Source organism: Chiloscyllium punctatum, chromosome 18, assembly GCF_047496795.1.
Source record: "Chiloscyllium punctatum isolate Juve2018m chromosome 18, sChiPun1.3, whole genome shotgun sequence".
NCBI classification, from domain to species: Eukaryota; Metazoa; Chordata; class Chondrichthyes; order Orectolobiformes; family Hemiscylliidae; genus Chiloscyllium; species Chiloscyllium punctatum.
The window spans coordinates 88,850,444-88,877,355 of record NC_092756.1 but is presented as its reverse complement, the minus strand read 5'-3'; the positions used below and the strand labels follow the sequence as shown (position 1 = coordinate 88,877,355).

At 44.7% G+C, this 26,912-nt stretch overlaps 3 protein-coding genes across 3 annotated transcripts; all 3 read right to left on the bottom strand.

The window, feature by feature from the left end:
* Positions 1-2,244: 2,244 nt before the first annotated feature.
* On the bottom strand, positions 2,245-7,149 carry LOC140488960 (ferritin, middle subunit-like). Its single transcript, XM_072588188.1, has 4 exons — positions 7,048-7,149; positions 3,890-4,036; positions 3,122-3,247; positions 2,245-2,458 (listed from the first exon to the last, which is right to left on the bottom strand). Exons 1-4 carry the CDS (start codon positions 7,147-7,149, stop codon positions 2,303-2,305), a joined length of 531 nt encoding a protein of 176 aa, XP_072444289.1. The 3' UTR covers positions 2,245-2,302.
* A 3,866-nt stretch (positions 7,150-11,015) lies between these two features.
* On the bottom strand, positions 11,016-16,272 carry LOC140488959 (ferritin, middle subunit-like). Its single transcript, XM_072588186.1, has 4 exons — positions 16,171-16,272; positions 12,652-12,798; positions 11,884-12,009; positions 11,016-11,229 (listed from the first exon to the last, which is right to left on the bottom strand). Exons 1-4 carry the CDS (start codon positions 16,270-16,272, stop codon positions 11,074-11,076), a joined length of 531 nt encoding a protein of 176 aa, XP_072444287.1. The 3' UTR covers positions 11,016-11,073.
* Positions 16,273-19,952: 3,680 nt separating this feature from the next.
* LOC140488958 (ferritin, middle subunit-like) lies at positions 19,953-24,922 on the bottom strand. Its single transcript, XM_072588185.1, has 4 exons — positions 24,821-24,922; positions 21,606-21,752; positions 20,839-20,964; positions 19,953-20,187 (listed from the first exon to the last, which is right to left on the bottom strand). Exons 1-4 carry the CDS (start codon positions 24,920-24,922, stop codon positions 20,032-20,034), a joined length of 531 nt encoding a protein of 176 aa, XP_072444286.1. The 3' UTR covers positions 19,953-20,031.
* Between the last annotated feature and the right edge of the window lie 1,990 nt (positions 24,923-26,912).

Sequence of the window (26,912 nt, the reverse complement as noted above, 5' to 3'; positions counted from 1 at the left end):
GGCTAAAGGTGAGAGGGGAAAGATTAAAATAGGGACGTGAGGGACAATCCTTTCAGACAGAGGGTGCTGTGTACATGGAACAAGCTGCCAGAGGCAGTGGTGGAGGCAGGTACAATTATAACATTTAAAACACATTTGGATGGATACATGAATGGGAAGGTTTTAGAGAGACATGGGCCAAATGCAGGCAAGGGCAACTGGTACAGTTTTGGAAATCTGGTCGGCGTGGACAGGTTGGACGAAAGGGTATGCTTCTGTGATGTATGACTCTATGACTCTACTGGTGTGCAGCGATGTGTTTCCTGAGGATGGTGTAGTGGCTCAGTGGTTCGCAGGGACCTGGGTTTGATTCCAGCCTCGGGTGAGTGTGTTTGTGTATAGAGTGTGCATGCTCTCCCTGGGTCTGTGTGGGTATCAAATGACTGCTCCAGTTTCCTCCCACAGTCCAAAGATGCGCAGGATTGGTGAATCGGCCATGGGAAATGCAGGGTTAAGAAGATTGGATGGGTCGGACCAGGATGCTGGTCAGATAATTGGTGCAGACTCAATGGGCTGAATGGCCTCAGCCTGCACTGTAGAGAGTATGTCGGCATGACTTGATTGTTTACAATAAAAGGTTTTACGTTGTGGAATGAAATATGTTAAGGACCTAAACCCTCCTTGAAGGCTGCAGTGTATGCTCATTACAATATTCACTCAAACAATCACCAGCAGAGCCCCCTCCCTAACCCCCGATCCCTGAAACCCCAAAGATGAAGGAGCAGCTGTACAGGAGAGTCAGCATCTCCAGGTTTTCCTTTCAAGATGACAGCACTCCCCAACTTGGAGAGAAATCACTGCTCCTTCAACATCACTGGGTCAAATCAAACTGCATCAGGAGAACCCTTCAGCACATGGGCAGCTGGGAGGAGGCAGGGATCAGCTTGGACTGCAAACTGCTGACTTTAGCAGCAAGAGTAAACCAGGTGGAAGCATCTAACCTCAAGCATTGCTGTGTTATTCCCAGATCACAGTCAGCCTGCTCATTTCAGCTGTAGGGGACGATGGGAGCATGTGTATTAATTCAATGTAGCTCAGGAGAATTTCTTCAGCTGACTCCCAGGAATGTGTTTCTGTAGGGAATTACCCCAATTCTGGGTGGGCAGGCTTGAGGTTTATTGAAAGTGCAGAGGCAGTGTTAGGAGTGAGTCTTCAGATAGGGAGGTACACAAAAATGAGGGAAGATACAGTGGGATAACAGTGCTACTGTGGGGAAGAACTCCCCTGCTGTGGATTGACTCCTAGTTGTGCTCAAATGGGTATTTAATCAAGGTGCTCATCAGGTGCTGCATGTTTTATTCAGATGACAGAGCAATGAGCCACTCTTTATACCCCACTGATAAGGGCTGTAACAAGGGAAGGGGTGAAGATCACAGGCCCCTGTGCTGGTCTGAACACCACTGGGCTCTTAAGGCTGGGCACAGAGGTAAAAGAAAACAGTAGCACTTAGAATATCCTGGTCACGTTAGAGTTCCATGGGGAGCTATAACCAGCCAAATTGAGATCATATCATTAGCTGGTTCTACCATCGCGTTAGAAACCAGAACCTCATGGACCTCACCCAAAGCCCATAAGGAAGAGGTGAACAGATCTGGTCATCCCAATCATGCAGTTTTTGATTCCAAATTGTGGAGCACCTCTACAGTGAAGGAAGACAATGATGTGGAGGTGAACACTTGATGAGCAAATCTGGAAATGAACGTGGAATCAAAGATTTAGGGTGTCTAGGGAAATGGATGTTTGGTCTTGTGAGGTATGAAAACTTCCCTGCCCACTGTTTGCCTGAATGTGTAGGTATTAGTCCAAAGAAAAGTATAATTCTTGGACAAAAGAAAAGAATCATTTAAAAAAAAAAAAGGTTTTCTACTCCAGAGTGTAAAACACCCAACCTCACATGGGGGCACAATAGCTTGAATTGTAGTTACAACAACCCCATCTAGTTCTTCCTGTCCACTGGGGTGCAGAGTGTTGGCGGAGGTGTAAAAGTGAAGGGGAGACATTTGGTGAGGTGTTTTAGTCCAGTGATGTGAGCCAAATTGCAGGATGATTACTGAATCAAGCCCCCCCAGAGATAGCAAACAAATTGGAGAGAAGGATCAGTGGTCTGAATGAAGGACAAAAAGCAAGATCAAATAAAATACTTTGTGTTTCCATTCAGGTGGTATGGGGGGGGTGGGGGAGAAGGAAAAAAAAAAGAGAGCCAGATTGTCCAAGTGAAGTCAGTAATGCATTCAGACAAAAGCAGACAGTACCCCATGCCCCACTAACTGCTGTCCTCCAGTGAGAGCCTGTCAAACAGGTACTCTCCCAGCCCATTCTCAGGGGCTCCCAGACGCTTCAGGTTGGTGATGTAGTCCCCAAGTCGCTTGATGATCTCAACCTCCTCATCCAAATAGTGAGTCTCCAGGAAGTCACACAGCTGGAACACAGGAATATTACAACTCACTACATGAGCACAATCCAAGACAGGTTGGAGAATTCCCACTGCAAAACATACTTGACAGTAATAGCTCTAGACAACTCAAATCCAAACTAGAGATTTTGTACTGGTGAATATATTAGCCTCTCAGCTGGCACATCTTGCCATTTAAGTGGAGCCGAGTTGTATTGTGGTGTATGGTGTTCGTTCCACTGCAATGGTCCTGAATGAGGATTCAGTGGCTAATATCACTTCAGCACTCCCACCAGATTACAATCCAAGTTCCTCCTTGCTGAAGAGTTGTAGGATTAATCATTCCAGATCCACACTGGTGGTTACAATGTTATATCTGGATAAAGTTAAAAATCACAACATCAGGTTTTGTCCAACAGGTTTATTCAGAAGCACTGGCTTTCAGAGTGCTGCTTCTTCACGTGGTCAAAGAGTATTAGTCTGGAAGCTAGAGCTTCTGAGTAAGCCTGTTGGACTATAACTTGGTGGTGTTAGTTTTAACTTTGTACACCCCAGTCTGACACTGGCATCACCAAATCACATCTCCCCAAATATGTTACATTATTGAATTTCAAACCCACAGAGACCAACCAGTGAAGTGTTACCCTGAGGGTCTGGCAGTGATGAGAATGAGAATGAGGTGAAGCTTACATGAGGGTCAGTCTGGGCAGTGGCAAGTTGGTGTAGATCCAGCAAACTCTGGTTCACATTCTTCTCCAGATCCAGGGCAACCTGCATTGCCTGCAGACCGTTACCCCACTCATCCCTCTCTGGCTTCTGAAACATGGAAACAAAGGACAGTTAAGGAACAGAATCCCTACAGTGAGGTGAAGTCAGTCATTTGTCCACATCAACCCTCCAGAGGGTCCCACACTGACAAACCTAACCCTGTAATCCTGTTTAGGGATAAATGTAGCCTGTGTATCCCTGGAAACTGGAATGCCTAGCATGACCAAACTGACTGGCACATCTTTGATCAGTTCCCAGAGGCTGGAATTGGACCTGGGTTGCTGGCACTGAGATACTGTAGTGCCAGGACCATCCTCGAGTCCAGAAGATAATTTGAGGAGGAAGGGATTTAGTGGGATCTCAGGAAACTTCATAAATATGGAATGCACCACCTGAGGTGTGTTGGGAGGCAGCTAGTCCAGTGACATTGCAGTAACATCTGGACAAATACTGCAAATGCCAGGGTACAGTGTGTGAAGGACTAAGTGCAAGTAGGTGGGTTTAGTGTAGTTTGGTCAGCTAGATATGGTAGCTGAAAGGGCCTGTTTCTATGCAGTGAATTGGAAATGAAAGAGATTATATGGGAAGACAAGCTACTCTTCACTTACCCCTTCAGGGTGAGCAAACCCTGTTACTGGTGGATTGAAGCCACATCACAAGATCAGCCAATCCCTTCCCCAACATTCCCACCTTCACATCCTGGAGGAGGACTCTGCCTCCACGCTGATTCTGGAATTTCAGCAGCTTCTCTGCATGTTCCTGCTTCTCCTGGGACTGAGCTTTGAAGAACTGGGAGAAATGGTGCAGGGCAACATCATCCCGGTCAAAGTACGACATCTGAAAGAGAACCATTTACATCCCATTAACACATCACTGGCCCCAATTCCAGTTATCAGAACGGAAGACTAATTTAGCCCTCAGACTACCTGTCTATTCAAGCCAGCAGCTCTTCACCCCAGCTTCCTCCTGAGGACATGCAACATCCATGTTTTAATTTGGATTAAACAGATGGTGTGTTGCTCAGCAGGTCTGGTACAGCATCAGAGGAGAGAAACACGAAATTCATGTTTCTGCTCATTAACACCATTAGAATTGGAAGGTATTAGACATGGACTGAAACTCTTCAATAAAAAGGAAACTAGCGTTCAGGATGTATTTGTGGTGGGGTGGGGTCCCAAAGCTAGACAGCACAGGGTTAACATGAGGGATGGACATAAATGGACCCAGGCAGCAGCTGTTTCCAGAAGGTGTATGGAATGAGCTGCCAAAGGAAGTAGCAGGCCGGTACAGTTACCACATTTCAAAGGCATCTGGATGGGTATATGAATGGGAGGTATTTAGAGTGATATGTGGCAAATGGGACTAGATTAATGTGGGATATCTAGCTGGCATGGAAGAGTGGCTTAGAGGGTCTGTTTCAGTGCAGACCAGGTCTGGGATGGCAGATTTCAAATATTCTACATGGAACCAACTGAAGTTGTAACCTTTAACAAGGTGAGGGTTCAGTTGGGTGACAAGGAAAGCCACTGGAGTACTAAGTGCAGTCTACTCCAGTCACCATTAACCAGAGGGGAATACCCAGTCACCAGGACATTTTTCTGAATGAAAAGTACGTACAAAACATCAGAACACAGGGACTGTAGGCCATTCAGCCCCTCAAGCCTGTCCTGCCATTCAATGAGAAAGTAACCATGAGGCTGCTGCAAGGAACGACATTGTTCCTTTGGGGCTAAAGTGGATGTTGGACACTGCTGGCACTAATTTAGTCAGGAGAGAGTTTTGTGCAAGTTGTAGATCATTGGGATTGTCTGGACCATAGATTGGATCAGTACAAGTGTGTTCATATCAGAGTATGGAAGGGAATGAGTGGAATGGAATGAGAGAGAAGGGACCCAGGGTTTGCTGAGGAAAGCCTGTGCAAGGAGCCTTTGAATTGTGAGCAAGCAACTGAGTGATTAGAAAAGTGTAACTTGATCAAGGAAGAGTCAAAGACAGGGAAAACCTCATGTGACTCTGATTAACCATTACATCAAGCTGGTGACACCATCCGCAGGTAAACTGAAAAGCACTATGCTTGGTTTGACTTGAGCAGTTCAAACCATTAGATTTAGACCCATAATTGACTCAGACATTGAACCATCATGCTCACAAGTGAATGTTATGTTAATGCTACTCCTTTAAACAGGATGTTTCATCCTTGGTTTGTGCCCCCTTCAAGACAGGTCATAAAGGCAGAGGTACTGCTATGTCTGGAAATAGCTTCTTCAAAGAGGAAAAAAAGTGACGGGAGTGGCCAGCCCAGTTATTCTCCAATCTTGGTTTAACTGGCAGAAACCGCTAGTAGCAGAGATGCTGTTACTCTGAAACTAGGTTCCATGCTTCAAATAGATGTTTCTTACTTGAATGCTCTGAAAACTCTCCTGCCAGCAAGAAGCAGAGTTTGTAGTTACCATTTCCTAAAGGGGGTGTTTTTGGCCTGTTGTGGGTATGGGAACAGTTCCTTTGTTATGTTGCAATTGAGTCCATTAGGTTCCAAGTTGTTGGATTGTCTTAAACTCCTGTTTCCTTTTGTCAGTGCTTCTATCAGAGAATGTCGATAGTTGGTTATAAAGCAGAATGGTTTGACCAGCTGCATCACCTCCTGGAGTATACACTATACAACTGCCTTTCTGATGAGGAAAGGTTAGGGTCTGGGCAACCTTCGTGGTTTTGACAGATCCAGACTGGGCCCCAACAGTTGGGGGAGGATTATGAAGGGGCACAACTCAGGTCAGAGTGGAAGAGAGTGATCCATCCTTATTAGAAGCTAACTGGTTCACCAATGAAAGCTGTTCCCACCTCTATCAGAGCTCTAGGGACTTCATTCTCATCTGAGAGGGGAACCTGTAAAACAGAGGAGCCCCAGAGTGTGATGAATATTCACCACATGTCTGGATGTGTGTACCTGCAACATTCAAGAGTGAGACACCATCCAGGATAAAACAGCCCACTCCATTGGTACTGCATTCTCCACCTCCCTTCAATGTCCATTATCTACCAGGTACCCTGCAGCACTCACTAAACACCTAATTAGGTGATTCTCACACTTCAGAAGGGCGTGGGCAAATCATTACTGGGAAAAAAATGGGCCATTTTAATTCTCATACCATCCTGATTTGATGGCCTCCATTTCTCCAGTCAAAGGGAAATGTCAGACTACTCCAGCCACCTTGTGTGTACACCAACACTACAGCAAATTGACTCTTCCTCCAGGTGAAGGGATGGAGGACAAGTGGTTACCTGACCACCCACACAAATGGATAATACAGAAAGCTAAGTAGGCCTCAGCTGGAGCCTACTTAAGTGGAGGCCAGTCACAGGCTGACATTAAATACCTCTGCTCAGATAAGCCAAGTTTCATTGATAAACACTGCCATAACTCCCTTTTACAGTATCAAATCTAGTATGATGCTTATTTAGCATTAGCAGAAAATAAAACCAAACATACCAGAATACATTCACGCAGCAGAAAGGCAGCTGGTCAATGGATACCTCCATATGGTTGACCTAAATGGTTTCTAAGCTATTCCTGTAAAATATCCTGTTTTGACAATCCTAGTGAAACAACAGTTACTGCATGTGACAGCCATATCAGGGAATTGTACACTAACCAAGAACACTTCACCTTGCATACATTATTGCACATCAGTATCATACTGCATTGTTGCTGTAACACCACATTTATCTTGAAGTGTGAAACAGGTAAGAACTAAAGTCAATCTACAGGAGTATCAAGTTAATTTGATAAAGGAAAAAGGAAAACTTTACTTCACATAATAGAAGCAATTATAAATAGAGACAACACTCACCAAAGACTGATAGAGATAGGAGGCAGTGAGCTCCAGGTTAATCTGCTTGTTGACAGCAGCTTCACAATCCTGGTGATAGTTTTGACAAATCTGGGAAGCCATTTTGTGACAAATATTATACTACTGGCCTACCCAAGACAAGTCACAGGCTAATCACAAACTTAGAATTACCACCAACTCTACCTAAATCACCACACCCTTTGGACTTCTATTTATATTCCAGGAGCAGCTCTCATTTTATTAAGCAGGAAATGACATCATCAGTGATGGCCAATCACTCTTGTTAATCAATCGATCAGCTGCCATGTCCATTCAGCGCAGAATGGGAAGTGGATCCAGAAGCCAATTAGAATTGACAACTGGTCGATGATGAAATTGGCGATTGACCTCTTACACAAGTGCAAATTCTGTAAATATATCTACCTGAAAATGAGATTAAAACATACTCTGAAACATCACTATTGTATTTGAGCTTGTGTATTAAGACATGCTGAAAACAGATTTGCAGAACTTTGTTAGTTTGTTACTCTGAAGGATTTGTCTTCCTAGCTTTTGAATGACAGTGTTGGGAGTCCATTGAAAAATGGCTAGATTTTGTTGACCTTAAACATTTGCCTATTGATTGACAGTGACAGAAATGAAGTGATTTAGGGTCATCTAGTGCAGGCAACTGATGTACTTTGTGGATCCTTTCTGAATCTGCTGTGATCTCTTTGACCTTAGGACTCAGGAAGCCCAGTTAACAAACCAAAACATTCAATGTGCTGAGTGCCTCAGCCATGTAGTAGGCCTCAGGCCTCCATGTCTAAGCTGCTGCTGGAAACATATTGCACGATCAACTTTTCTGTCTCCATGTTCAGTTTTTAATTGTTTCTCGATAAACTTGCCCTCAACTCAAGGATGTTTCCAAGTGGAAAGATTCTGATTCTGATTCTGATCCTGTTTACATTGTAATCTGTCAAATGTACAGCTCAGAAACTGGCCTCCCAACATGATATGGTCCATACGTACATCTTTATGGACATGAGAGTATCTCAACATAAAGTTGAATGTGTTGAACTGAGCAGCCTCAAGTGGACTGGTTGTGCTGTGAGAGTTTTGGGGATTGAAGGTCTCCACTCAATGTTAGGGTATGATCACAGCCTTGACGGATGGATTGGTGGAAGCAAGTTACTTTCACCCAGTATCTGATTCAAATATCAGGTTACAGTCTAGCCATTACTTGTCAGATTGAGTTACAAGTTTGAGTATTATACATGGAACGATGGTCCGAGTCAACCCTGATAAATATTCATGGCGATGAGAGCAAGTCAGAGGCTGGGAATTCTGTTGCGAATTTCTCAAGTCCTGAATTTCCAAACACTGTCCACCATCTACAAGACCAAAGTTATGAAAAGTGGTGGAATATTTTGCAATGCTCTGGATGAGTGCAGCCCCCAAGAACACTGACAAAGTCCCAGGGAAATCTCTCGCCATCCTGAGTTGGAACAATATCACTGTTTCTGAATCCAAGTCCTGGAAGCCCCCCCCCCTCAGCATCATCATCATCATCATTCTGGTCTCTCCCACACCAGGTGGGCTGTAATAACCAGCTCATCACCACCACCTGAAGGGTAACTGCAGCTGGGCACGAAACGTAGCCTTGTGATTGGCACACTGAAGATTGACCAATAAAAACCACTCTGTGATGGATTGTGGGAGTACAACACTACAGAGGCAGAGGCTAAAGGTGAGAGGGGAAAGATTAAAATAGGGACGTGAGGGGCAACCTTTTCAGAGAGAGGGTGCTGTGTACATGGAACGAGTTGCCAGAGGAAGTGGTGGAGATGGGTACAACTATAACATTTAAAAGACATTTGGACGGATACATGAATGGGAAGGTTTTAGAGAGACATGGACCAAATGCAGGCAAGGGCAACTGGTACAGTTTTGGAAATCTAGTCAGCATGGACAGGTTGGGCCGAAGGGTCTGCTTCTGTGATGTATGACTCTATGACTTTACTGGTGTGCAACAACATTTTTCTTTAGGATGATGTCGTGGCTCAGTGGTTAGCACTGCTGCCTCACAGCGCCAGGGACCTCGGTTTGATTCCAGCCTCGGGTGAGTGTGTATATAGAGTGTGAATGCTCTCGCTGTGTCTGTGTGGGTTTCCTAGGAGTGCTCCAGTTTCCAACCACAGTCCAAAGATGGGCAGGATCGGTGAATCGGCCATGGGAAATGCAGGGTTAAGAGGATTGGATGGGACTGAAGAGGATGCTGTTCAGATAATTGGTGCAGACTCAATTGGCTGAATGGCCTCAGCCTGCACTGTAGAGAGTATGACTTGATTGTTTACAGTAAAAGGTTTTACGTTGTGGAATAAATATGTTAAGGACCTAAACCCTCCCTGAAGGCTGCAGTGTATGCTCATTACAAAATTCACTCAAACAATCACCAGGAGAGCCCCCTCCCTAACCCACGATCCCTGAAACCCCAAAGATGAAGGAGCAGCTGTACAGGAGAGTCAGCATCTCCAGGTTTTCCTTTCAGAATGACAGCACTCCCCAACTTGGAGAGAAATCACTGCTCCTTCAACATCACTGGGTCAAATCAAACTGCATCAGGAGAATCCTTCAGCACATGGGAAGCTGGGAGGAAGCAAGGATCAGCTTGGACTGCAAACTGCTGACTTTAGCAGCAAGAGTAATCCAGGTGGAAGCATCTAACCTCAAGCATTGCTGTGTTATTCCCAGATCACAGTCAGCCTGCTCATTTCAGCTGTAGGTGACGATGAGAGCATGTGTATTAATTCAATGCAGCTCAGGAGAATTTCTTCAGCTGACTCCCAGGAACATGTGTCTGCAGGGAATTATCCCAGCTCTGTGTGGGCAGGCTTGAGGTTTATTGAAAGTACAGGAGCGGTGTTAGGAGTGAAGCTTCAGATAGGGAGGTACACAAAAGTGAGGGAAGATACAGTGGGATAATATTACTACTGTGGGGAAAGAACTCCCCCCTGCTGTGGATTGGCTCCTAGTTGTGCTAGAATGGGTATTTAATCAAGGTGCTCATCACGTGCTGCCTGGTTGATTCAGACTACAGAGAAATGAGCCACTCTTTATACCCCACTGTTAAGAGTAGTAACAAGGGAAGGGGCGAAGATCACAGGCCCCTGTACTGGTCTGAACACCACTGGGCTCTTAAGGCTGGGCACAGAGGTAAAAAAAAAACAGTAGCACTTAGAATATCCTGGTCACGTTAGAGTTCCATGGGGAGCTATAACCAGCCAAATTGAGATCATATGATTAGCTGGTTCCACCATCGGGTTAGAAACCAGAACCTCATGGACCTCACCCAAAGCCCATAAGGAAGAGGTGAACAGATCTGGTCATCCCAATCATGCAGTTTTTGATTCCAAATTGTGGAGCACCTCTACAGTGAAGGAAGACATTGATGTGGAGGGGAACACTTGATGAGCAAATCTGGAAATGAACGTGGAATCAAGGATTTAGGGTGTCTCGGGAAATGGATGTTTCGTCTTGTGAGGTATGAAAACTTCCCTGCCCACTGTTTGCCTGAAAGTGTAGGTATTAGTCCAAAGAAAAGTATAATTCTTGGACAAAAGAAAAGAATCATTAAAAACAAACAAGGTCGAATACTCCACATTGTAAGATACCAACCTCACATGTGGGGCACAATAGCTTGAATTTTAGTTACAACAACCCCATCTAGTTATCCCTGTCCACTGGGGTGTGGAGTGTTGGCTGAGGTGTAAAAGTGAAGATGAGACATTTGGTGAGGTGTTTTAGTCCAGTGATGTGAGCCAAATTGCAGGATGATTACTGACATCAAGCCCCCCTAGAGATAGCAAACAAATTCGAGAGAAGGATCAGTGGTCTGAATGAAGGACAAAAAGCAAGATCAAATAAAATATTTTATTTGTTTCCATTCATGTGGTATTGGGCGGGGTGGGGTGGAAAAGAAAGCCAGATTGTCCAAGTGAAGTCAGTAATGCATTCAGACAAAAGCAGACAGTACCCCATGCCCCACTAACTGCTGTCCTCCAGTGAGAGCCTGTCAAACAGGTACTCTCCCAGCCCATTCTCAGGGGCTCCCAGACGCTTCAGGTTGGTGATGTAGTCCCCAAGTCGCTTGATGATCTCAACCTCCTCATCCAAATAGTGAGTCTCCAGGAAGTCACACAGCTGGAACACAGGAATATTACATGAGCACAATCCAAGACAGTTTGGAGAATTCCCACTGCAAAACAGACTGGGCAGTACTAGCTCTAGACAACCCTGAAAAATACAAAAGCTCTAGTTGTGTACTGGCAAATATATTATTCTTTTAGCTGGCACATCTTGCCAATTAAGTGGCGCTGAGTTGTATTGTGGTGTATGGTCATCATTCCACTGCAATGGTCCTGAATAAGGATTCAGTGGCCAATATCACTTCAGCACTCCCACCAGATTACAATCCAAGTTCCTCCTTGACCTTCTTGCTGAAGAGTTGTAACATTGATCATTCCAGCTCCACACTGGTGGTTACAATGTAATATCTGGACAAAAATCACAACATCAGGTTTTGTCCAACAGGTTTATTCAGAAGCACTGGCTTTCAGAGTGCTGCTTCTTCAGGTGGTCGAAGAGTATTAGTTTGGAAGCTCGAGCTTCTGAATAAGCCTGTTGGACTATAACCTGGTGGTGTTAGTTTTAACTTTGCACACCCTAGTCTGACACTGGCATCTTCAAATCACATCTCCCCAAATGTTGCATTATTGAATTTCAAACCCAGAGACCAACCAGTGAGGTGTTACCCTGAGGGTCTGACAGTGAGGAGAATGAGGTGGTGAAGCTTACATGAGGGTCAGTCTGGGCAGTGGCAAGTTGGTGTAGATCCAGCAAACTCTGGTTCACATTCTTCTCCGGATCCAGGGCAACCTGCATTGCCTGCAGACCGTTACCCCACTCATCCCTCTCTGGCTTCTGAAACATGGAAACAAAGGACAGTTAAGGATCAGAATCCCTACAGTGAGGTGAAGTCAGTCATTTGTCCACATCAACCCTCCAGAGGGTCCCACACTGTCCCACCCAACCCTGTAATCCTGTTTAGGGATAGATGTAGCCTGTGTATCCCTGGCAACTGGGATACCTAGCACGACCAAACTGACCGGCACATCTTTGATCAGTTCCCAGAGGCTGGAATTGGACCTGGGTTGCTGGCACTGAGATACTGCAGTGCCAGGACCATCCTCAAGTAAAAATGATTTGAGCAGGAAGGGATTTAGTTGGATCTCAGGAAGCTTGATAGATATGGAATGCACCACCTGAGGATTGTGGGGGGAGGCAGCTAGTCCAGTGACATTGCAGTAACATCTGGAGAAATACTGCAAATGCCAGGGTACAGTGTGTGAAGGACTAGGTGCAGGTAGGTGGGATTAGTGTAGTTTGGTCAGCATAGATATGGTAGCTGAAAGGGCCTGTTTCTATGCAGTGACAGGGAGATGGAAGAGATCATATGGGAAGACAAGCTACTCTTCACTTCCCCCTTCAGGGTGAACAAACCCTGTTACCAACAGATTGAAGCCACATCACGAGATCAGCCAATCCCCTCCCCACCATTCCCACCTTCACATCCTGGAGGAGGACTCTGCCTCCACGCTGATTCTGGAATTTCAGCAGCTTCTCTGCATGTTCCTGCTTCTCCTGGGACTGAGCTTTGAAGAACTGGGAGAAATGGTGCAGGGCAACATCATCCCGGTCAAAGTACGACATCTGAAAGAAGAATTCCCATCCCATTAACACATCACTGGGCCCAATTCTAGTTGGGAGAAGTAGAGACTAATTTAGCCCACAGGCTGCCTATTCAAGCAGTTATTAATCCTCTGCATTCTCAGCCATTTTAATATCCCAGTGTTGTCCAGTGAGCTAGCAGCTCTTCACCCCAGCTTCTTCCTGAGGACATGCAACATCCATGTTTTAATTTGGATTAAACAGCTGGTGTGTTGCTGAGCAGGTCTGGTACAGCATCAGAGGAGAGAAACACGAAATTCATGTTTCTGCTCATTAACACCATTAGAATTGGAAGATATTAGACATTGACTGAAACTCTTCAATAAAAGGAAACTAATGTGGGGTGGGGTGGGGTGGGGTGGGGTGGGGTCCCAAAGCTAGACAGCACATGGTTAACATGAGGGATGGACCTAAATGGATCCAAGCAGCAGCTTTTTCCAGAAGGTGGTGTATGGAATGAGCTGCCAAAAGGAAGTAGGAGGCCGGTACAATTACCACATTTCAAAGGCATCTGGATGGGTATATGAATGGGAGGTATTTAGAGTGATATGTGGCAAATGGAACTAGATTAATGTGGGATATCTAGCTGGCATGGAAGAGTGGCTTAGAGGGTCTGTTTCTGTGCAGACCAGGTCTGGGATGGTAGATTTCAAATATTCTGCATGAAACCAACTGAAGTTGTAACCTTAACAAGGTGAGGGTTCAGTTGGGTGACAAGGAAAGCCACTGGAGTACTAAGTGCAGTCTACTCCAGTCACCATTAACCAGAGGGGAATACCCAGTCACCAGGACATTTTTCTGACTGAACTAGACAAAACTGATATCAGAACACCGGGACTGTAGGCCATTCAGCCCCTCAAGCCTGTCCTGCCATTCAATGAGAAAGTAACCATGAGGCTGCTGCAAGGAACTACATTATTCCTTTGGGGCTAAAGTGGATGTTGGACACTGCGAGCACTAATTTAAATCAGGAGAGAGTTTTGTGCAACTTGTAGATCATTGGGATTGTCTGTACCATAGATTGGATCAGTACAAATGGGTTCATATCAGAGTATGGAAGGGAATGAGTGGAATGGAACGAGAGAAAGGGGACCTGGGGTTTGCTGAGGAAAGCCTGTGCAAGGAGCCTTTGAATTGTGAGCAAGCAACTGAGTGATTAGAAAAGTGTAACTTGATCAAGGAAGAGTCTGAGACAGGGAAAACCTCATGCACCTCAGATTAACGATTACATCAAGCTGGTGACACCATCCGCAGGTAAACTGAAAAGCACTATGCTTGGTTTGACTTGAGCAGTTCAAACCATTAGATTTACACCCATATTTGACTCAGACATTGAACCATCATGCTCACAAGTGAATGTTATATTAATGCTACTCCTTTAAGCAGGAGGTTTCATCCTTGGTTTGTGCGACCCCTCAAGACAGGTCATAAAGGCAGAGGTGCTGCTATGTCTGGAAATAGCTTCAAAGAGACAAAAAAGGTTTGTGGTCAGTTATTCTCCAATCTTGTTTTGTTTTAACTGGCAGAAACTGCAAGTGGCAGAGAAGCTGTTCTTCTGAAACTAAGTTCCATGCTTCAAAGAGATGTTGCTTACTTGAATGCTCTGAAAACTCTCCTGCCAGCAAGAAGCAGTTTATATTTACCATTTGCTAAAGGGGGTGTTTTTGGGCTGTTGTGGGGATTGGAACAGCTTTGTTATGTTGCAATGGAGTCCATTGGGTTCCAAGTAGTTGGATTGTCCTAAACTCCTGTTTCCCTTTGTTGGTGCTTCTACCATAGTATGTAGATAGTTGTTTGTATAAAGCAGAATGGTTTGACCAGCTGCATCACCTCCTGGAGTATACACGATACAACTGCCTTTCTGATGAGGAAAGGTTAGGGTCTGGGCAACCTTAGTGGTTTTGACAGATCCAGACTGGGCCCCAACAGTTGGTTGAGGATTATGAAGGGGCACAACTCAGGTCAGACTGGAAGGGAGTGATCCATCCTTATTAAAAGCTAACTGGTTCACCAATGAAAGCTGTTCCCACCTCCAAACAGAGCCCAAGGGATTTCATCCTCATCTCATGAGAGGGGACCTGTAAAACAGAGGAGCCCCAGAGTGTGATGAATATTCACCACATGTCTGGAGGAGTGTACCTGCAACATTCAAGAGTGAGACACCATCCAGGATAAAACAGCCCACTCCATTGGTACTGCATTCTCCACCTCCCTTCAGTGTCCATTGACTACCAGGTACCCTGCAGCACTCACTAAACACCTTCCAAATAGGTCATTCTAACACTTCAGAAGGGCATGGTCAAATCATTACTCGAACAAAGTGGGCCATTTTAATTCTCATACCATCCTGATTTGATGGTCTCCATTTCTTCAGTCATTGGGTCAAGTTTCAGACCACTCCAGCCACCTTGTGGGTACACCAACACTACAGCAAGTCAATTCTTCCTCCAGGTGAAGGGATGGACAACCAGTGGCTACCTGACCATCCACACAAATGGATAATACAGAAAGCTAAATAGGCCTCAACTGGAGCCTACTTAAGTGGAGGCCAGTCACAGGCTGACATTAAATACCTCCGCTCAGATAAGCCAAGTATCATTCAAACACTGCCATAACTCCCTTTTCCAGTATCAAATCTAGTATGATGCTTATTTAGCATTAGAAGAAAATGCAAGCATACCAGAATGCATTAAAGTAGCAAAACAGCAACTAGTCAATGGATACCTCCATTTCCACCATATGGTGGACCTGCATTAACTTACTTACACTGTGGAAACAGGCCCTTCAGCCCAACGACCCTCTGAAGAGCAACCCACCCAGACCCACTTTACTTCTTCACCTAAGACAGTTAATTTAGCACCGTGAATTCACCTAACCTGCAGGTCTTTGGACTGTGGGAGAAACCAGAGGAAACCCACACAGAAATAGGGAGAATGTGAAAACTCCACACAGACAGTTGCCAGAGGTGGGAATTGAACCCAGGTCTCTGGTACTGTGAGGCAGCAGTGCTAACCACCGTGCCATCATGCCACCCACAAAATGGTTAAGCTATTCCTGTAAAATATCCTGTTTTGAAAACTCTAGGGAAGTGACAGTTACTGCCTGTGACAGCCATATCAGGGAATTGTACATTAACCAAGGACACTGCACCCCAGAAACATCACTGAACATAAACAGGAGCATACATTATTGCACATCAGTATCATACCCCATTGTTGCTATAACACCACATTTATCTTGAATTATGAAATAGGCAAGAGCTACAAGAGCCAGTCAAAAAGAGTATCAAGTTAATTAGAAATAAAGAGTTCACTTCACATAATAGAAGCAATTATAAAGAGAGACAACACTCACCAAAGACTGATAGAGATAGGAGGCAGTGAGCTCCAGGTTAATCTGCTTGTTGACAGCAGCTTCACAATCCTGGTGATAGTTTTGACAAATCTGGGAAGACATTTTGTGACAAATATTGTACTACTGGCCTACCCAAGACAAGTCACAAGCTAATCACAAACTTAGAATTACCACCAACTCTACCTAAATCACCACACCCTTTGGACTTCTATTTATATTCCAGGAGCAGACCTCATTTTATTAAGCAGGAAATGACATCATCAGTGATGGCCAATCACTCTTGTCAATCAATCGATCAGCTGCCATGTCCATTCAGCGCAGAATGGGAATTGGATCCAGAAGCCAATTAGAATTGACAACTGGTGGATTATGAAATTGGTGATTGACCTTTGACCTCTTACACAAGTGCAAATTCTGGAAATATATCTACCTGAAAATGAGATTAAAACAGACTCTGAAATTTCACTATTGTATTTGAGCTTGTGTATTAAGACATGCTGAAAACAGATTTGCAGAATTTTATTAATTTGTTACTCTGAAGGATTTGTCTTCCAAGCTGTTAAATGTCAGTGTTGGGAGTCCATTGAAAAATGGCTAGATTTTGTTGACATTAAATATTTGCCTATTGATTGAGAGTGACAGAAATGAAGTGATTTTGGGTCATCGAGTGCAGGCAACTGATGTATTTTGTGGATCCTTTCTGAATCTGCTGTGATCTTTTTGACCTGAGGTCTCAGGAAACCCAGTTTACAAACCAAAACGGTAAATGCGCTGAGTGCGTCAGCCATGTAGTAGGCCTCAGGCTTCCATTCCTAAATTGCTGTTAGAAACATACTGCATGGTCAGCTTTTCTGTCTCCATGTTTAGTTATTAATTGTTTCAAGAAGGACCAGTCCCTCAACTCAAGGGTGTTTCCAAATGGGAAGATTCTGGTTCTGTTTACATTGCAATCTGTAAAATGTGCAGCTCAGAAACTGGCCTCCCAGCTCAACATGGTCCATACCCACAGTGATATGGACATGAGGGTGTCTCAACCTAAAGTTGAATGTGTTGAACTGAGCAGCCTCCAGTTGAGTGGTTGTGCTGTGAGAGTTTGGGGATTGAAGGTGCCTACTCAATGTTAGGGTATGATCACAGCCTTGACGGATGGATTGGTGGAAGCAAGTTACTTTGACCCAGTATCTGATTCAAATCCCAGGTTACAGTCTAGCCATTACTTGTCAGATTGAGTTACAACTTTGAATATTGTACATGGAACCATGGTCCGAGGTCAACCCTGATAAATATTCATGGCGATGAGAGCAGTTCAGAGGCTGGGAATTCTGTTGGGAATTTCTCAACTCCTGACTTTTCAAACACTGTCCACCATCTACAAGTAAAAGTGGTGGAATACTTTCCAATTTTCTGGCTGAATCCAGCCCCAACACTGATGAAGCCCCAGGGAAATCTCTCGCCATCCGGAGTTGGAACAATATCACTGTTTCTGAATCCAAGTCCCGGAAGCCCCCCCCCCCTCAGCAGCATCATCATCATCATCATCATCATCATTCTGGTCTCTCCCACACCAGGTGGGCTGTAATCACCAGCTCATCACCACCACCTGAAGGGTAACTGTGGCTGGGCACGAAACGTAGCCTTCTGATTGGCACACTGAAGATTGACCAATAGAAACCACGCTGAAATGGGGGAGTGCAAAACTAGAGGGACATAGGCTTAAAGTGGGAGAGGAAAGATTAACAATAGGGATATGAGAATCAACCTTTTCAGAACATGTGCTGTGTACATGGAATGAGCTGCCAGAGGAAGTGGTGGAGGCGGGTACAATTATACCATTTAAAAGACATTTGGACGGATACATGAATGGGAAGGTTTGAGAGAGACATGGACCAAATGCAGGCAAGGGCAACTGGTACTGTTTTGGAAATCTGGTCGGCCTGGACAGGTTGGGCCGAAGGGTCTGATTCTGTGATGTATGACTCTATGACTCTACTGGTGTACAACATGTTTCTTTAGGATGGTGTGGTGGCTCAGTGGTTAGCACTGCTGCCTAACAGCACCAGGGACCTGGGTTTGATTCCAGCCTCAAGTGAGTGTATGCGTGTCTATAGAAATGTGCATGCTCTCCCTGTGTGGGCTTCCGAAGAGTGCTCCAGTTTCCTCCCACAGTCCAAAGATGTGCAGCATTGGTGAAATGGCCATGGGAAATGCAGGGTTAAGAGGATGGGATGGGTGTGAACGGAATGCTCACCAGATAATTGGTGCAGACTCAATGGGCTGAATGGCCTCAGCCTGCACTGTAGAGAGTATGTCAGCATGACTTGATTGTTTACAATAAAAGGTTTTACGTTGTGGAATGAAATATGTTAAGGACCTAAACCCTCCCTGAAGGCTGCAGTGTATGCTCATTACAACATTCACTCAAACAATCCCCAGGAGAGCCCCCTCCCTAAACCACAATCCCTGAAACCCCAAAGATGAGGGAGCAGCTGTACAGGAGAGTCAGCATCTCCAGGTTTTCCTTTCATAATGATAGCACTCCCCAGCTTGGAGAGAAATCACTGCTCCTTCAACATCACTGGGTCAAATCAAACTGCATCAGGAGAATCCTTCAGCACATGGGAAGCTGGGAGGAAGCAGGGATCAGCTTGGACTGCAAACTGCTGACTTTAGCAGCAAGAGTAAACCAGATGGAAGCTTCTAACCTCAAGCATTGCTGTGTTATTCCCAGATCACAGTCAGCCTGCTCATTTCAGCTGTAGGTGATGATTGGAGCATGTGTATTAATTCAATGCAGCTCAGGAGAATTTCTGCAGGGAATTATCCTAGCTCTGGGTGGGCAGGCTTGAGGTTTATTGAAAGTGCAGGAGTGGTGTTGGGAGTGAGTCTTCAGATAGGGAGGTACACAAAAGTGAGGGAAGATATAGTGGGATAACATTGCTACGGTGGGAAAGAATTTCCCCTGGTGTGGGTTGACTCCTCATTGTGCTAGAATGGGTATTTAATCAAGGTGACCATCAGGTACTGCATGGTTGATTCAGACGACAGAGCAATGAGCCACTCTTTGTACCCCACTGCTAAGGGCTGTAACAAGGGAAGGGGTGAAGTTTACAGGCCCCTGTACTGGTCTGAACACCAATGGGCTCCTAAGGTATACTCAGGAAAAAAAACAGTAGCATTTAGAATATCCTGGTCATGTTTGCTCCCCCTGGAACTCTATAACCAGACAAATTGAAATCATGCCATTCCACCAACTGGGTAGAAACCAGAACCTGATGGATCTCACCCCAAAGCCAATGAGAAGTGAACAGTTCTGGTCACCCAAATCATGCAGTTTTTGATTCCAAATTGCAGAGTCCTTTCAAAACTGAAGGAAGGCATTGATGCTGAGGTTAACACTTGATGGGCATTAGTCCAAAGAAAAAGTATAATTCTTGGACAAAAGAAAAGAATCATTTAAAAAACAAACAAGGTCTTATACTCCACATTGTAAGATACCAACCTCACATGGGGGCACGATAGCTTGAATTTTAGTTACAACAACCCCATCTAGTTATTCCTGTCCACTGGGGTGTGGAGTGTCAGCTGAGGTGGAAGAGTGAAGAGGAGACATTTAGACAAGTGATGAGCCAAATTGCAGGATGATTACTGACATCAAGCACCTCACATAGCAAAATAAAAAAGATCAGTGGTCCAAATGATGGACAAAAAGCAAAAGTCAGCAGAACATTTTATCCATTTCCATTCAGGTGGTACAGCCATTACATTCTTGCCAACATATTCCTTCTCCCTAGGGAGGAGCCAGATTGTCCAAGTGAAGTCAGTAATGCATTCAGACAAAAGCAGACAGTACCCCATGCCCCACTAACTGCTGTCCTCCAGTGAGAGCCTGTCAAACAGGTACTCTCCCAGCCCATTCTCAGGGGCTCCCAGACGCTTCAGGTTGGTGATGTAGTCCCCAAGTCGCTTGATGATCTCAACCTCCTCATCCAAATAGTGAGTCTCCAGGAAGTCACACAGCTGGAACACAGGAATATTACATGAGCACAATCCAAGACAGGTTGGAGAATTCTGCTGCAAAACATACTTGGCAGTAATAGCTCTAGACAACTCAAATCCAAACTAGAGATTTTGTACTGCTGAATATATTAGCCTCTCAGCTGCCACATCTTGCCAGTTAAGTGGAGCTGAGTTGTATTGTGGTGGATGGTGATCATTCCACTGCAATGGTCCTGAATGAGGATTCAGTGACCAATCTCACTTCAGCACTCCCAGATTACAATCCAAGTTCCTCCTTGACCTCCTTGCTGAAGAGTTGTAAGATTGATCATTCCAGATCCACACTGGTGGTTACAACGTGATATCTGGACAAAGTTAAAAATCACAACATCAGGTTTTGTCCAACAGGTTTATTCAGAAGCACTGGCTTTCAGAGTGCTGCTTCTTTAGGTGGTCGAAGAATATTAGTTTGGAAGCTCAAGCTTCTGAATAAGCCTGTTGGACTATAACCTGGTGGTGTTAGTTTTAACTTTGTACACCCCAGTCTGACACTGGCATCACCAAATCACATCTTGGCACGTGTTGCATTATTGAATTTCAAACCCAGAGACCAACCAGTGAGGTGTTGCCCTGAGGGTCTGGCAGTGATGAGAATGAGAAGGTGAAGCTTACATGAGGGTCAGTCTGGGCAGTGGCGAGTTGGTGTAGATCCAGCAAACTCTGGTTCACATTCTTCTCCAGATCCAGGGCAACCTGCATTGCCTGCAGACCGTTACCCCACTCATCCCTCTCTGGCTTCTGAAACATGGAAACAAAGGACAGTTAAGGATCAGAATCCCTACAGTGAGGTGAAGTCAGTCATTTGTCCACATCAACCCTCCAGAGGGTCCCACACTGACCTACCCAACCCTGTAATGCTGTTTAGGGACAAATGTAGCCTGTGTATTCCTGGAAACTGGAATGCTGAGCATGACCAAACTGACTGGCACATCTTTGATCAGTTCCCAGAGGCTGGAATTGGACCTGGGTTGCTGGCACTGAGATACTGCAGTGCCAGGACCATCCTAGAGTCCAGAAGATAATTGGAGGAAGGGATTTAGTGGGATCTCAGGAAACTTCATAAATATGGAATACACCACCTGAGGATTGTGGGGGGAGACAGCTAGTCCAGTGACATTGCAGTAACATCTGGACAAATCCTGCAAATGCCAGGGTATAGTGTGTGAAGGACTAAGTGCAGGTAGGTGGGATTAGTGTAGTTTGGTCAGCTAGGTATGGTAGCTGAAAGGGCCTGTTTCTATGCAGTGAGTGGGAGATGGAAGAGATCATATGGGAAGACAAGCTACTCTTCACTTCCCCCTTCAGGATGAACAAACCCTGTTACTGGTGGATTGAAGCCACATCACGAGATCAACCAATCCCTTCCCCAACATTCCCACCTTCACATCCTGGAGGAGGACTCTGCCTCCACGCTGATTCTGGAATTTCAGCAGCTTCTCTGCATGTTCCTGCTTCTCCTGGGACTGAGCTTTGAAGAACTGGGAGAAATGGTGCAGGGCAACATCATCCCGGTCAAAGTACGACATCTGAAAGAGAACCATTTACATCCATTAGCACATCACTGGGCCCAATTCTAGTTGGGAGAAGTAGAGACTAATTTAGCCCTCAGACTGCCTGCCTATTCAAGCAGTTATTAATCCTCTGCATTCTCAGCCATTTTAATATCCCAGTGTTGTCCAGTGAGCCAGCAGCTCTTCACCCCAGCTTCCTCCTGAGGACATGCAACATCCATGTTTTAATTTGGATTAAACAGATGGTGTGTTGCTCAGCAGGTCTGGTACAGCATCAGAGGAGAGAAACACGAAATTCATGTTTCTGCTCATTAACACCATTAGAATTGGAAGGTATTAGACATTGACTGAAACTCTTCAATAAAAGGAAACGAGAGTGCAGGATGTATTTGTGGTGGGGTGGGGGTCCAAAGCTAGACAGCACAGGGTTAACATGAGGGATGGACATAAGTGGATCCAAGCAGCAGCTTTTTCTAGAAGGTGGTGTATGGAATGAGCTGCCAAAGGAAGTAGGAGGCTGGTACAATTACCACATTTCAAAGGCATCTGGATGGGTATATGAATGGGAGGTATTTAGAGTGATATGTGCCAAATGGGACTAGATTAATGTGGGATATCTGGCTGGCATGGAAGAGTGGCTTAGTGGGTCTGTTTCTGTGCAGACCAGGTCTAGGATGGTATATCAAGTATACTGCATGAAACCAACTGAAGTTGTAACCTTTAACAAGGTGAGGGTTCGGTTGTGTGACAAGGAAAGCCACTGGAGTACGAAGTGCAGTCTACTCCAGTCACCATTAACCAGAGGGGAATACCCAGTCACCAGGACATTTTTCTGAATGGACTAGAGATACAGAACATCAGAACACAGGGACTGTAGGCCATTCAGCCCCTCAAGCCTGTCCTGCCATTCAATGAGAAAGTAACCATGAGGCTGCTGCAAGGAACTACATTGTTCCTTTGGGGCTAAAGTGGATGTTGGACACTGCTGGCACTAATTTAAATCAAGAGAGGGTTTTGTGCAAGTTGTAGATCATTGGGATTGTCTGTACCATAGATTGGATCAGTACAAATGGGTTCATATCAGAGTATGGAAGGGAATGAGTGGAATGGAACGAGAGAAAGGGGACCTGGGGTTTGCTGAGGAAAGCCTGTGCAAGGAGCCTTTGAATTGTGAGCAAGCAACTGAGTGCTTAGAAAAGTGTAACTTGATCAAGGAAGAGTTCGAGACAGGGAAAACCTCATGCACCTCAGATGAACCATTACATCAAGCTGGTGACACCATCCACAGTTAAACTGAAAAGCACTATGCTTGGTTGGACTTGAGCAGTTCAAACCATTAGATTTACACCCATATTTGACTCAGACATTGAACCATCATGCTCACAAGTGAATGTTATGTTAATGCTACTCCTTTAAGCAGGATGTTTCATCCTTGGTTTGTGCCCCCTTCAAGACAGGTCATAAAAGGAAGAGGTGCTGCTATGTTTGGAAATAGCTTCTTCAGAGGAAAAAATGACAGGGGAGTGGCCAGTTCAGTTATTCTCCAATCTTGGTTTTGTTTTAACAGGCAGAAACCGCTAGTAGCGGCGATGCTGTTACTCCGATACTAGGTTCCATGCTTCAAACAGATGTTTCTTACTTGAATGCTCTGAAAACTCTCCTGCCAGCAAGAAGCAGAGTTTGTAGTTACCATTTCCTAAAGGGGGTGTTTTTGGCCTGTTGTGGGTATGGGAACAGTTCCTTTGTTATGTTGCAATTGAGTCCATTAGGTTCCAAGTTGTTGGATTGTCTTAAACTCCTGTTTCCTTTTGTCGGTGCTTCTACTATAGTATGTAGATAGTTGTTTGTATAAAGCAGAATGGTTTGACCAGCTGCATCACCTCCTGGAGTATACTATACAACTGCCTTTCTGATGAGGAAAGGTTAGGGTCTGGGCAACTTTAGTGGTTTTGATAGATCCAGATTGGGCCCCAACAGTTGGTTGAGGATTATGAAGGGGCACAACTCAGGTCAGAGTGGAAGGGGGTGATCCATCCTTATTAAAAGCTAACTGGTTCACCAATGAAAGCTGTTCCCACCTCCATCAGAGCTCTAGGGACTTCATTCTCATCTCATGAGAGAGAACAGAGGAGCCCAGAGTGTGATGAATATTCACCACATGTCTGGATGTGTTTACCTGCAACATTCAAGAGTGAGACACCATCCAGGATAAAACAGCCCACTCCACTGGTACCGTATTCTCCACCTCCCTTCAGTGTCCATTATCTACCAGGTACCCTGCAGCACTCACTAAACACCTTCCAAATAGGTCATTCTAACACTTCAGAAGGGCGTGGACAAATCATTACTGGGAAAAAAATGGGCCTTTTTAATTCTCATACCATCCTGATTTGATGGTCTCCATTTCTTCAGTCAGTCAAATTTTAGACTACTCCAGCCACCTTGTGGCTACACCAACACTACAGCAAATTGACTCTTCCTCCAGGTGAAGGGATGGACAACCAGTGGCAGCCTGACCATCCACACAAATGGATAATACAGAAAGGTAAATAGGCCTCAACTGGAGCCTATTTAAGTGGAGGCCATTCACAGGCTGACATTAAATACCTCTGCTCAGATCAGCCAAGTATCATTGATAAACACTGCCATAACTCCCTTTTACAGTATCAAATCTAGTATGATGCTTATTTAGCATTAGCAGAAAATAAACCAAACATACCAGAATACATTAAAGCAGCAGAAAGGCAGCTGGTCAATGGATACCTCCATATGGTTGACCTAAATGGTTTTTAAGCTATTCCTGTAAAATATCCTGTTTTGACAATCCTAGGGAAACAACAGTTACTGCATGTGACAGCCATATCAGGGAGTTGTACACTAACCAAGAACACTTCACCTTGCATACATTATTGCACATCAGTATCATACTGCATTGTTGCTGTAACACCACAGTTATCTTGAATTGTGAAACAGGTAAGAGCTACTAAAGTCAATCTCCAGGAGCATCAAGTTAATCTGATAAAGGAAAAAGGAAAACTTTACTTCACATAATAGAAGCAATTATAAATAGATACAACACTCACCAAAGACTGATAGAGATAGGAGGCAGTGAGCTCCAGGTTAATCTGCTTGTTGACAGCAGCTTCACAATCCTGGTGATAGTTTTGACAAATCTGGGAAGCCATTTTGTGACAAATATTGTACTACTGGCCTACCCAAGACAAGTCACAAGCTAATCACAAACTTAGAATTACCACCAACTCTACCTAAATCACCACACCCTTTGGACTTTTATTTATATTCCAGGAGCAGCTCTCATTTTATTAAGCAGGAAATGACATAATCAGTGATGGCCAATCACTCTTGTTAATCAATCGATCAGCTGCCATGTCCATTCAGCGCAGAATGGGAAGTGGATCCAGAAGCCAATTAGAATTGACAACTGGTCGATGATGAAATTGGCGATTGACCTCTTACACAAGTGCAAATTCTGTAAATATATCTACCTGAAAATGAGATTAAAACATACTCTGAAACATCACTATTGTATTTGAGCTTGTGTATTAAGACATGCTGAAAACAGATTTGCAGAACTTTGTTAGTTTGTTACTCTGAAGGATTTGTCTTCCTAGCTTTTGAATGACAGTGTTGGGAGTCCATTGAAAAATGACTAGATTTTGTTGACCTTAAACATTTGCCTATTGATTGACAGTGACAGAAATGAAGTGCTTTTGGGTCATCTAGTGCAGGCAACTGATGTACTTTGTGGATCCTTTCTGAATCTGCTGTGATCTTTTGGATCTTAGGTCTCAGGAAGCCCAGTTTACAAACCAAAACATTAAATGTGCTGAGTGCCTCAGCCATGTAGTAGGCCTCAGGGCTTCATGTCTAAACTGCTGCTGGAAATATATTGCACGATCAGCTTTTCTGTCTCCATGTTCAGTTTTTAATTGTTTCAAGATAAACTAGCCCTCAACTCAAGGATGTTTCCAAGTGGAGAGATTCTGATTCTGATTCTGATCCTGTTTACATTGTAATCTGTCGAACGTACAGCTCAGAAACTGGCCTCCCAACTCGATGTGGTCCATACGCACATCTTTATGGACATGAGAATATCTCAACATAAAGTTGAATGTGTTGAACTGAGCAGCCTCCAGTGGACTGGTTGTGCTGTGAGAGTTTAGGGATTGAATGTGCCCACTCAATGTTAGGGTATGATCACAGCCTTGATGGATGGATTGGTGGAAGCAAATTACTTTGACCCAATAACTTTCTCAAATACCATGTTACAGTCTAGCCATTACTTGTCAGATTGAGTTACAAGTTTGAGTATTATACATGGAACCATGGTCAGAGTCAACCCTGATAAATATTCATGACGATGAGAGCAAGTCAGAGGCTGGGAATTCTGTTGCGAATTTCTCAACTCGTGAATTTCCAAAGCCTCTCCACCATCTACAAGACCAAAGTTATGAAAAGTGGTGGAATACTTTCCAATTTTCTGTCTGAATCCAGCCCCAAAACTGACGAAGCCCCAGGGAAATCTCTCGCCATCTGGAGTTGGAACAATATCACTGTTTCTGAATCCAAGTCCCAGAAGCCCCCCCCCCTCAGCAGCATCATCATCATCATCATTCTGGTCTCTCCCACACCAGGTGGGCTGTAATAACCAGCTCATCACCACCACCTGAAGGGTAACTGTGGCTGGGTACGAAACGTAGCCTTCTGATTGGTACACTGAAGATTGACCAATAAAAACCACCCTGTGATGGGGGAGTGGGAGTACAACACGAGAGGGGCAGAGGCTTAAAGTGGGAGGGGAAAGATGAAAATAGGGGCATGAGGGTCAACCTTTTCAGAGAGAGTGTGCTGTGTACGTGGAACGAGCTGCCAGAGGAAGTGGTGGAGGCGGGTACAATTATAACATTTAAAACACATTTGGATGGATACATGAATGGGAAGGTTTGAGAGAGACATGGGCCAAATGCAGGCAAGGGCAACTGGTACAGTTTTGAAAATCTGGTCGGCATGGACAGGTTGGGCCGAAGGGTCTGATTCTGTGATGTATGACTCTATGACTTTACTGGTGTGCAACAAGATGTTTCTTTAGGATGGTGTGGTGGCTCAGTGGTTAGCACTGCTGCCTCACAGCGCCAGGGACCTGGGTTTGATTCC

Coding starts and splice junctions, on each gene's coding strand:
- LOC140488960 (XM_072588188.1), bottom strand. CDS start 7,149: ATGGCTTCCCAGATTTGTCAAAACTATCACCAGGATTGTGAAGCTGCT. Junction 3,248..3,889: donor TCCTCCTCCAGGATGTGAAG/GTGGGAATGTTG, acceptor TCCATGTTTCAG/AAGCCAGAGAGGGATGAGTG. Junction 2,459..3,121: donor CTGCCCAGACTGACCCTCAT/GTAAGCTTCACC, acceptor CCTGTGTTCCAG/CTGTGTGACTTCCTGGAGAC.
- LOC140488958 (XM_072588185.1), bottom strand. CDS start 24,922: ATGGCTTCCCAGATTTGTCAAAACTATCACCAGGATTGTGAAGCTGCT. Junction 21,753..24,820: donor CCTATCTCTATCAGTCTTTG/GTGAGTGTTGTA, acceptor GTTCTCTTTCAG/ATGTCGTACTTTGACCGGGA. Junction 20,188..20,838: donor CTGCCCAGACTGACCCTCAT/GTAAGCTTCACC, acceptor CCTGTGTTCCAG/CTGTGTGACTTCCTGGAGAC.
- LOC140488959 (XM_072588186.1), bottom strand. CDS start 16,272: ATGTCTTCCCAGATTTGTCAAAACTATCACCAGGATTGTGAAGCTGCT. Junction 12,799..16,170: donor CCTATCTCTATCAGTCTTTG/GTGAGTGTTGTC, acceptor TTCTTCTTTCAG/ATGTCGTACTTTGACCGGGA. Junction 12,010..12,651: donor TCCTCCTCCAGGATGTGAAG/GTGGGAATGGTG, acceptor TCCATGTTTCAG/AAGCCAGAGAGGGATGAGTG.